The sequence below is a fragment of the Etheostoma cragini genome, chromosome 7, assembly GCF_013103735.1.
Source record: "Etheostoma cragini isolate CJK2018 chromosome 7, CSU_Ecrag_1.0, whole genome shotgun sequence".
Taxonomy (NCBI): domain Eukaryota; kingdom Metazoa; phylum Chordata; class Actinopteri; order Perciformes; family Percidae; genus Etheostoma; species Etheostoma cragini.
The window spans coordinates 27,299,659-27,311,458 of NC_048413.1; the positions used below are offsets into that span (position 1 = coordinate 27,299,659).

Genomic DNA, 11,800 nt, shown 5'->3' on the forward strand with positions numbered 1-11,800 from the left:
ACCCTGGTCGTCAACAGAAACCTCAGATTGGACAGACAGTCTAGCTAGCGGTCTGGATTTACCCTGCAGAGACCTGAGATCCAGGTAACCATAGTCCTCAGAAACCAGCCGCAGGTTAGAGCGCCGACACAGAGACAGAGGACGGGGGGACGGACGTCCCGGCACGTTGTGGATGTGGACTAAAGCCAGGGTGCAGACCCTTACCCGTTCAGATCAAAGGCTCTGATGAGGATGTGCTGCAGGACCTCCAGCGATGTTATCTGGGGATCAACGGCAAAGGACCGAAACTCCACAGGAAACACGCCGTCACATTTCTGCAAAGCAAAACAAAAAGGTAAAATATTAAACTAGATACTGTGGGGGGGGGGGACACGGGGGAGGTGGCCACACATTGTACTATTTGGGCAGTAAGTAGACAATAATTCAGGGGAATTTACTGTGTAAGCCTCACTACTACTACTACTACTACTACTAGTTTTACACTACTTTTTGGAATTCGTGGTCAATAATACCTAATGAGTTTAAAAAAAGCAGAAATTATGAATTATGCTTGACGAGTAGTTAAAATCAGGAAGGTATAGATGAGATTAGTCAGGAATAAAAGGGGTCAGGGTTTGTAAAGAGCGTTTAAAAGGAATCCTATCCATTTTTTTAATGGTGATTTGGTTAAAAAGAAACCCATATTTCAGATATAGACATTTTTTAAAGGGGTCACATTTGACTCGAGGACGACAGGAGGCTTAATTATTGCCCAGCTGTAGTATGCAGCCGTCAATACACATGTAATTTCCCAGACTGGGGATCAATAAAAAGTATAAATTAAATATTATTAATTATACACTGTACACACAGAAGATAATTAGAAAGCACTGTGTGTAGTCTACATGATTTAGAAAAAAATCATTTTTTATATTATTTGACCCATTTTGCAACATAGGGAAAAGCAAGTTAAATAAACATCAGTTTACTTAACATAGGTATCATGTGACGTCACGCAGTGCTGTCACGCACGCATTCTAGCTGAGCAGGCAGGTGACGTCAGTCGGCTCGAGACTGTGAGCGTCCACTGCTTTGTGTACATAGCATTAGCTTATGCTACCGTTGGAGCTTCACTACGGGGTTATAGGTACTTGTGTACACGTTAACTAGCTGTTACCAGTCAAATTACGGTCAAAATAACGTGACAGATTCAGAGAAGTATGTATTCCCACGAAACAACAACAACGCTGGCCCGGGCGAAACGTTGACAAAATGTCGGGACTCTTTCCCTCCAAAACTCACTCGTTCTAGAGCTAATGTCACGGGTGTTTTATGTCGACATTTAGCACTTTGAACGTGTGTTTGAAAGACGGCTAACGGTCCAGCGAACTGACGGTTGCTAGCGGACGGTTGCTAGCGAACGGTAACCAACAGACGGAACGTTGGCAGTTGGTAACCCAGACGTTAATCATCCTACCTTGACTTTGACACGAACCACCCCCCTCTCCTCCTCGTCTGCCATTTTAAAGACTCCGTTTTCGGAACAGGGTGGTGGTTCTGGGTTTTGTTTTCCTTCTACACCGACATGGTGATCAATAACAGTGGCACTAGTCGACTTCTTCTCATTTCGTGATGGGGGTCTGAGGGTCTGTACAGTTGTATTACCGCCATCTACTGGGAACTTGCATTTCCGGTGTTGCGCCGGACTTTGTGAACCGAAGAGGGCGGTGCTGCTTCTTTAACTGTCTATGGCTGCTGCCGACCGGATGTCGGTACCCGTGGTCTACTCCAGACATGAGTTCTTTTTTTGAAATGTATTTTTAAAAATGCCTTATTTGTTTGTCTATTTGTATTCTGAAGGGGCAAAAACCGTGGTCTATGCCCTCGGTCTATGCCAGATCCGTGCTGCCTGCACGATCTGTCCTGCGCATGCGCAATTGATAATTCCGTTCTCTTCCATGGGAGTGACGTCTCTTGAAGAAAATGTACACACATATATTTGTAGAAAGAATAATAATAGAATAGTCATACAAACAATCAAGGCAAAATGTGTTTGTACATTTGTCAAAAACGTTTACAACTTTGAGTTAGAAACAATGGATACAACAAAACATAAATAAATAATTATTTATATATAATTAATTAAATAATTAATTAAATACTAGGGATCTTCTTAGTCCAGTATAGAATGTAAATCCAACAAATAAAAGACTCTCTTGGCGTTTTCTTTTGTCATGTATCGTAAAGATGTTACTGTAAATATTAACAGATTTTAACCCTAACTGCGCCAATCTCCCTCCTCGTGCCTCAACCTAACCAATCAAAGCAACGAGGGCAACGAGTACTAGCCAATCAGAGGCGGGACATTCCTTCTCCATCCTAGAAAACGTATTTTCGCTTCCGGTCATGAGATTCCCTTTTCGGAGCATGCTGGGAAGTGTATTTCCAGATTGCGCGGTTCTCACTTCTTCCAGCGACAGTGACCAAATATGGAACTCCATCTCCCAGAATGCCGCTGCTCAATTCCGTTATCACTTCAATTCCACTCTGAACAAGATACACAAATGTCAGATTTGTTACGTTAGTAGCAGACCGACCCGGCTTGGTTAAATTTGTAGGAAATGCTAATCTTTCCCCGTGTCAAAAGCTTATTTAAATATTTGTGTCAAGGCGCTTTAAATCGGCGAAAAATAAGCAGTTGAGCAGCTTTGCTAATTAAAAACTAGCTAGCTAACGTTTCTAAGTTAGCCTACAGAAGATGGAAGCTAGCTCACCAGCTTGTATTCATACGGGGGAATACTGTTGCTAGCTAACTTAGCTAGTTAATGTTAATAAATAAACCGGCTAGCATCACATGCTCCGCCGTAGTCCTGTCTGCTAGCTAGCTAACTTCACAGAGAAGCTTCAGCGATGGAAGAAGTTGACAACATTTTGATTCACGCCCTCAAACAAGTCGGCACGTAAGTATCAATACTTGTTAATAATGTACAAAGTGTTGTCGAAGCTACATGTTACCTGGCTAATGTTAACTTAGCTGTCAGACAGAAGTCATGAACGTAACGTTAGGGAGCTAATCAGCCCGTCACATGATCAGGGACGTGGGTTATTTCCACTGGTTAGTACAACTAGGAGGCTACATTTACTCAAGTACTGAACTTAGTACACATTTGAGGTACTTGTACTTTACTTGAGTGTTTTGTCTATCTGTCTCTACATGTGTTTTTAACAGTTATGGACCGTGTGCTATGAATGCTTTGCTGTTGTTTTTGTGCAACTTAGTTGCATGGCATAACGTCACAGTTGCATCTTGAAAGACACTTTACATTAAAACCAATGTAAGGACAATACATTTTATTTGACAAGTAAAACAACAGAAAACTCAGTAACAACCAGGTTAAGTGTGGTGTTGTTACGGGGTGAAGGCTATATTAAAGAGAAGGGTTGTGAGAAGTTATATTAAAGTGTCTGGGTCAGTACAGCCACGTATGTTTCTGGGTGAAGTGTGAATGTGACTGTCAGGACCATCACTGCAGACCCACCTCAGCCCGGACACAACCTGGTCCAGCTTCTCCCCTCTGGGGGGCGCTACAGAGCCCTGTACTATGTGTACTACCCAGTTTCTACCCTCAAGTCATCTCTCTGATGAACAGCTGACTTCTGACCCACAGTGTCAGGTTCAGTTCTGGTCCATGACCCAGTACCACGGTCTCTACAGCACCTGTTACTGGTTCCACTTATTATTCCACTCATTTAGTAGTATTCATCATTCATCCTTCTCATATCTCACTTATTATTTACTATTTATTCATCATTCTCACATCTCACTTATTATTTAGTATTATTCATCGTTCTCATTTCCTATTTCAGAACTGTTTATATTGTAATATAATAACATAATACTATTTATCACAGCATCCTTTGCACTATTCTCCACATTTAAAATATTTTTATTGAACTCTTCATTGCAGTCATGCCTCTATATTGTTTCTGCTTAGAGAATGTATACATTGTGTATATATTAGTGTGTATTATATTTTTGTTTTGGTTGTTTTGAATGTGTAAAGAAAAATTCCTCGTATGTGTCCTCATACCTGGAAATAAAGCTGACTCTGATTCCCTTCATATTTAATATGTGCCCCACAGGGAGGTGAGTGAGGAGACCGGCAGCATCCACCAGTTCAGCAGTGAGCTCATAGTGGAGGCCGTGGTCCGATGTATCCGGGTCATAGATCCAGGCCTGGGGGGCGCCCTGCCCACCTCCCTCCCTCCTGGCATGTCCGCCCGCTTTCGAGTGGGCATGAGCCTGGCACAGGCCTGTCAGGTAATTCAATTCAATTTCTATTTTATTTATAGTATCAATTCATAAAAAGAGTTATCTTGAGACACTTCACAGATAGAGCAGGTCTAGACCACACTCTATAATTTACAAGGACCCAACGGTTCTAGTAGTTTCCTCCAGAGCAAGCAACAGTGCGACAGTGGCGAGGAAAAACTTCCTTTTAGGAAGAAACCTGGGACAGACACAGACCCAAACCCAGACCCAGGCCTAGGCCCAAACCCAGGCCCAGACCCAGACTCAAACCCAGACCCAGACCCAGGCTCTTGGTAGGCGGTGTCTGACGACCGGTTGGGGTTAAAATGAAGAGTGGCAATAACAATCACAAAAACTAGTAGTTTGTAGTAGTTCTTTGTAGTAGTTCATGGCATAGCAGGGCACTGTGCGACATTACAAGGCACAGCAGGACGTAGCAGGATGTAACATGGCATCGCAGATCGTGTAGCGGGACCAAGGCGACAGCTGCAAACATGATTTTGGAGCCTCCCCGATCCAAGGAAACACATGAGACCAGTAGGTGGCGCTGTAGGACTAATGGCAAAGTCTAAGGCGACGTTTACAGTGCTACATTTTTGGTTTCTAAGCTTTGAAAGTTTTGAGCCAAAAGCAAACTCTGTGTTTTGAGCTCTAGTAGAAGAACTAATCTCTGTTAAAACTAACACTCCCAAAAAATGTACACGCCGTTGTTGGTAGTTGCCGTGGTAACGCTTGTGGCTTTGTCTCAGAGACTTGAGACGTCATGACCGACAAATCTAATCAAAATCAAAAGAACTTTATTTTTCCAGTGAGGCACATTCAAACACAACATACAGCAGTACATAGCCAGAATTAATCAGATCAGAGAATAAATAGATGCTAAATATTAAATTACTAAGAGACTTAAAAACGCCTGGGGGTAGGAGTGGAGGGGTAGGCAGGGAGACTAGGTCAGAGTCTGGATTAATCAATGGGGGGGGTATTGTTTGTTCAACAGTCTGATAAGACCCAATCAGGCGGGGAAATTATGGCGTAGTGTCGATGTTACCAAAGGTCTTTGTTTGCGGCCCTTGAGTCTGAAACACAACCCCGCAGAGTCCAAAACGGGTCAGAAGGGTTTCCGCATGTCTCAGGTTTTGTGACTCGGCAGAGCAGGGGGAATGAGAGGGGAAAGGCCAGAGTAGGGGGAACGAGAGGAGGAAACGCCAGAGGGGAAACACCAGAGCAGGGGGAATGACAGGGGAAAGGCCAGAGGGGAAACACCAGAGCAGGGGGAATGACAGGGGGAAACACCAGGTCAAGGGGAATAAGAGGGGGAAACGCCAGAGCAGGGGGAATGAGAGGGGGAACACCAGAGCAGGGGGAATGAGAGGGGGAACACCAGAGCAGGGGGAATGAGAGGAGGAACACCAGAGCAGGGGGAATGAGAGGAGGAATATATGCTGGTTTGCGCCATATAACAACTAAGAAAGCTCCAGATATTCCGTATATCCACTTAAAAATGTGCACAAACCTGCTGAACATATTTATTGTAGTATATCAACAAAAGTAATCTAAAATACACCTCTGGGGCAGCACAATATGAGAAAAATATGCGATAACGTTCGAGAATATTGCGATAACGTGCAATAAATGCATATTAAAGTGTTTTCAGTTCTGCTTTTCTGTTGCTTTCATTATTCGGCTAAAATACAACAAACAAGAAAGGAAATCATTTTCAACTTACTTTAATTGACCACTTTGAACATTGAATTAAACATAAAACGCACCATTAAAAAAAATGATAGTTACATTTATCAGTTTTCTGCTGATATTTTCTTCAAATTACTCAAAAAATCTCTCGGTGGCTTTAGCAGTGTGTTTATTGCACCAGGTCCTATAGTGATGACGATGAAAAAAACTAAATATTATTCCAGCCCCAAACAATGCAGAACATTTCCGTTGTGCATGTAAGATTATCAGCTCAACATTACCATCATTATTATCGGCTTTCTAACATGTCCCACCGTTGGTTTCCAGGACATCGGTTATAAAGGAGAGATCGGCTACCAGACCTTCCTGTACAGCAACGAGCCCGAGATCCGCTCCCTGCTCATGTTCCTGGTGGAGAAGCTGCCCAGAGAAAGTGCCGAGGCCTCAGACCAGCCAACAGGTACTCCGTCTAGGCCCTCCACGTGGTTTCATATTATTATAATAATAATAATAATAATAATAATAATAATAATAATAATAATAACTAGAAAATTTTGCAGAAATTTTATCAGTGTGCCTCCTACTTGGACGAGGACTACGAGGATGACACGGGAGTGGATTTTCACTCCTGTCCCGTCCCACTCCCATAGAAAGAAATCTTGTCCCGTCCCACTCCCAGACCAAAGTTTAAAAACTAATCCCATCCCATCCCGCTCCTGGTAAATTGAGTCCCACTCCCATGCCGCTCCTGTTTAAACTGACTCATGCTCCTGTACCGCTCCCATTTGACGGCAATTTTCGCTTGATGAACGAAGCGATGCTCGGCTGATTCTTTTCCGAATTTGCCTTGCAAGTGTGCCTCTTCAGGCCGCTCGTCCCTGAATCACTTGCGTACTTGACTAGGACTAAGCATGTCTTACAAGCAGCGGACATCGTGCTATCACCGTCACATTCTACTCTCATAAACTTAATTAATATTTCAGACTTTCCGACCAGTTCTCTGAACTTAATAGACATGTCATTACTTCTGACTTTGCGCTGTAAATCATTTTTTGCCACATCGACTTCTCCGCAGCTGTTAGCTCCCTCCATCGCTGCTCTTTGAATTACGGCGGTAAGTCGTGACAAAAAGCCCTGATGGCTTCTGGGACGGCTGGGTCGTGTAGTTATTTTTTAATTGCGTTACACTGTAGGCGTGTTAAAAGGAAATCTACAAAATGGTGCATTTACTTTTTTTTTGCATTTAGGTGCGTTTAGATTTTTATGTCGTCTTTGCTATTGGTTGATTCCCGCTCGCGTCTGCTCCCGTTAACCATTTATCCTGTACCGTCCAAATCCCGTGATTAATAGTAAATATGACTCCCATCCTGCAGGAATCCCACGGGAATCCCGTGACCCGTGGGATTCCCGAAAAAATGTCACCCTCTAGTGCACATGCAAATAGCATTTAAACTTAATAAAAAAATAATAAGTGTCTTAACCCTTCAGAGATATATCTTTTTAAAACTTATTTAGGACGTTAAGACGTGTGTGTGTGTGTGTGTCTGTTTGTGTGTCTAAGAGAGAGGGAGACAGATAGATGTCAACAGACAGACATACAGAGTATGGTTGCCGGGTTACTAAGGACCAATAGGAAGCCTTTCATCTCTGTGATGTCATCTCTTTGATCTGTAATCAGTTAACGACTGCACCTGGCACCTGCTGTCACCAGCTATTCAGATACTGAACAAGCTCTCAAACAAATGATCATATCATCAAAGGGATACTAGCTATCAATAAAATAGGATTTGAGAGAAACTGTGCTTGATATCTGAATGCCCATTCAGCCCAATAAACGCCAAAGTCTTGTCATCGATTTAAACTTTTAATCATGTTTCTACGTTATAGTATGGCGATACAGCATATAGCCAAACGGGGGGGTTTTGAGCGATGTTGAGCGATTTCCCGAATATTTCTCCTTCAAGTCTATGAGAAATCTTTTGCCGATTTCGTGAAAACCGCGTGGCAAATCTCTTAGAAAAGTCATAGCACACCATTCCCAATCATTACCCAAGTTTTGATGTATTTTGTCTGCCCGTGTTGGTAACGCTCCGGGACTAGTAGCGGGACAAAAATCTGGCGGAAGAATAATAATAAGTATGGGCAATAATAGTCATTTTGCCGATTGCGGCTATTGCAGCACTTCGGCACCCTGATTAATAATAATTTATACTTTATTAATCCTGCAAGGGATATTACAATGTATTCACTCTGTTATTATTCTACACATTGCACACAGGCCTGAATTACACACATTACACACATTACACTCAGTACCCATACATGCACTAATGGAGAGATGTCATAATGGGGGGGCTGGCCATGGAAAGCCGCCCTGAGCAGTTGGGGGTTTGGTGCCTTGCTCAAGAGCACCTTGGCAGTGCCCAGGAGTGGAACTGACACCTCTCCAGGTACCAGTCCACCACCATACTTGTTGGTCCATATGGGGACTTGAATCAGCGACCCTCCAGTTCCCGACCCGGCTCCCTACTGACTGAGCTACTGCTCAGTAAACTACTAGAATGAAATATTGCTATAGGTCTTACATTTCATTCATAAAGGTCTTAAAAGTCTTAAATTTGACTTGCAAAACCTGCAGAAAACCTGATAGAAGAAACTAACCATCTGAATCCATGCCAGAAAACTGCATTGTTGCACAACCGGAGGTCTAGAAGGAAACACTGTTGTCTGCACTACGGTTTCTTAAGATAAGGGCATGGTAAGGCCTTTTATTTTGAATTCCCAGTTATTGCCGAGTCATCCAAAGCTGTCATCTCTTCCTGTAGGTAAATCGGGGGTGCTCCAGAAAGCCATCGCCGCTGCGATCAAAGCCCAGCTGGCTGTGCCCTGGCTGCCTCCAAACTGCAGACTGCCACTGCACGGTGAAACACAAGTAAACACTTTAAACTTGCATTTTTATGTTTAAAAAAGCTTTAATGCATGGGGTGGGGGGGATTCTGGCATTTTATCATGCATCCATTCCCGAACCTCTTTTTACTAAATCTGTAAGGCTTCCTTCAAAAAACTGTTTTATAGTCATCTGCCATACCAAGCTGACTTCTCAGAAATGTAATTTTAAATGTTTATCTATTCTAAAATGTTTTCATAAGGGATTTTCTTTTAAAGGGGCACTATGAGTTCCTGCGTGGTTTCAGCGCAATTTAATGTTTGTCTCAAATCGTAGGCATATCTCCTTAATCCGCTAGCTGCCTGCCCCTTGAACACATAATGAAAAAGCTAGCTGCCTGCCCCCTGAACACACTGAAAAGCTAGCTGCCTGCCCCCTGAACACAGTGAAAAAGCTAGCTGCATGCCCCTTTAACACTGTGAAAAAGCTAGCTGCCTGCCCCTTCAACACTGTGAAAAGGCTAGCTGCCCGCCCCCTGATTACACTGTGAAAAAGCTAGCTGCCTGCCCCCTGAACACAGTGAAAAAGCTAGCTGCCTGCCCCCTGAACACAGTGAAAAAGCTAGTTGCCTGCCCCTTGAACACTGTAAAAAAGCTAGCTACCTGCCCCCTGATTACTATGTGAAAAGGCTAGCTACCTGCCCTCTGATTCCTCTGTGAAAAAGCTAGCTACCTGCCCCCTGAACACCGTGAAAAATCTAGTTGCCTGCCCCCTGACCACAGTGGAAAAATCCAAGCCAATCACTGACAAGATGGTTGGGAAAGGGGGTTAGTGTCAGGTAGTCATGACAGTTAGGGAAACATAGACTCAGACTTGTCTTTAATATCGTTAATCCTTTTGGGATGACTCCTGCAAGGACTTTGAAGAAAAATACAGGAAACCCCCCCCAAAAAAAAAACATGGGGGGAGGGGCCAGCTTGCTCTGTGTGCCCCTACAAAATGTAATTCATTCAGCACCACCATGTGGCCAATTGGACTTGTGCTGCACTTGCACATGATTTCCAGTTATGGTGACAAGTTTGATGGCAGGACCGACGGGACGTTAAAAGGGATGAAGGCCCGGGAGCGTTTTATATGTGCTTGCATGACATATAAATGGATAAATATGTTGGCAGTAATCCAAGGATGGAGTTATAGATATATTGTTATAGCAGTGCAGAAGTCTACTGTGTCGCCATTTGTATGATATGCAACCTGCCCAGAGGAGAGTCTGTCGGTTTCTAACAGGTCATTTTTTTTTCCTCTGTTCAGAGTTCAGGAGCACGGCACAGCTTCCACGTCCAGCCTCTCAGTTTACCGCACCGCACTAAAGGTCCAGGGAAGAAGCAGCTGAAAGGTAGGCAAGCCATGGCAGCTTTATCAAGATGGCACATTTCCACAACAAGGCAATTCAAAGGGCCTCGCATCAAAGAGCAGTTGAAAACAATTAAAGCAAGATTTTTACTTATGCGTAAAGTTTTACCTACGCCGCACGCAGGCTGCCGAGCACCACTCGAAAAATGCAACTACACGTACAACATGAACTCAAGGAGAGGGGTTAACTTGTCCTGCTATAGATTTCCCACCGTGGTCAGAGAGCTCGGGGGAGACACTTTGTCTCTCCAGAGGGTGACACCGGAATCAATTATCCCTCCCGTCCCATCCCAAGCCCACGAAAATCCTCCCGTCCTATCCCGATCACGTGACTGCCGAGGCGATTTCATTCCTCCTATCGAATATCTTCTCTTGCTCAAGAACCCCCAACTTATGTAACAAAATGCCTTGCAATCTTTGGGCCCACTCACCGCATTGGAGCGTGATTTGTTTAGTTTAATCTCCCCCACAGCTCCTGTTGATTTCTATGCTCTATTATTCCGTCCCTATCACATTAGCCACACTGAAATTGACTTCGGTTGAGTTTTGCGGTACGGGAGACAGAAACAGGTCTCAAACTTTCTGTGTGAAGGAAGGAAGGAAGGAAGGAATTTAAATAATGTGTGTGCATGTCTTGTTATTGCAGAGCTGGAGGACTACCAGCGAGACATTCTTCCTCCTGTGACCGCCCAGCCTTCCCATCATGCCTCTGTGGTGGCGTCCATCCTGGAGCAGCACACTGCAGACCTGAGCGCCACGCAGGAGTGGGACAACGAGTGGAACACGCAGGGACTTCTGTCTCGCCTCACGCCACAGGCAAGTCATCCGACTCACTACAGCAGGGGTCTTCAACAGGGGGTCCGCGGAGGTACTGCATGGGGGTCGCGAAAGTTTTGGTTGATTAGACTTTTTTTTATATTCCCCCCCCCCCCCCTTGAAGTTTTTCCACTAATTGAAATGTCTTTAAATACACATTAACATGAATTCAACACACTGTAGTAAACAGATAAATGGAGGCAGAAGATGTCTTTCAGTCATCAATGCACACATTCAGCGACACACAGGAGCTCTTTCAAGCTGGGCACCGTTTCATTCACAACACCTGTCCCATCAACGAGGAATCACAATCAGAAATACTTTAATAATCCCAGGGCAGAATTACTTTTGTTACATTACTCCATATGTAATTTTGGACATTACTTACTTACTTCAGTTTGATATAACACAATTTTATACAATATATATAATTAGGGGGTCCCCGGTCCATCTCGCCATCAGTTTGGGGGTCCTTGGCCTGGAAAACGTTGAAGACCCCTGCACTACAGCATCACCACCACACACCAGACAGCCGATAGACAATGGAAATATTCCTTAGTTGTCGGATGTTTTGTGGGCAGAGAAGTGACGTTATAAAATATAAAAAACAGAAAACCGGACACACCCTCATACTCTGCTTCTGACTGGCTAGTAGTCCTTACCTAGGTACTGTCAGGGCCTCATACTCTGCTCCTGACTGG

At 43.9% G+C, this 11,800-nt stretch overlaps 2 protein-coding genes across 2 annotated transcripts in view; one reads left to right on the forward strand and one right to left on the reverse strand.

Moving 5' to 3' along the window:
* tbc1d25 (TBC1 domain family, member 25) overlaps positions 1-1,675 on the reverse strand; it is an 8,141-nt gene extending 6,466 nt beyond the window's left edge. The window contains exons 1-2 of the mRNA XM_034875824.1: positions 1,457-1,675; positions 205-314 (exon numbers count right to left, since the gene is read on the reverse strand). Of these exons, the coding sequence (XP_034731715.1) occupies positions 205-314; positions 1,457-1,501 (155 nt within the window). The 5' untranslated portion in view covers positions 1,502-1,675. The remainder of the gene's footprint in view (positions 1-204; positions 315-1,456) is intronic.
* Positions 1,676-2,481: 806 nt separating this feature from the next.
* The window catches only part of ccdc22 (coiled-coil domain containing 22), an 18,773-nt gene continuing 9,454 nt past the window's right edge, over positions 2,482-11,800 (forward strand). Inside the window, exons 1-6 of the mRNA XM_034877859.1 lie at positions 2,482-2,939; positions 4,123-4,300; positions 6,311-6,443; positions 8,809-8,915; positions 10,182-10,266; positions 10,930-11,141. Of these exons, the coding sequence (XP_034733750.1) occupies positions 2,890-2,939; positions 4,123-4,300; positions 6,311-6,443; positions 8,809-8,915; positions 10,182-10,266; positions 10,930-11,141 (765 nt within the window). The 5' untranslated portion in view covers positions 2,482-2,889. The remainder of the gene's footprint in view (positions 2,940-4,122; positions 4,301-6,310; positions 6,444-8,808; positions 8,916-10,181; positions 10,267-10,929; positions 11,142-11,800) is intronic.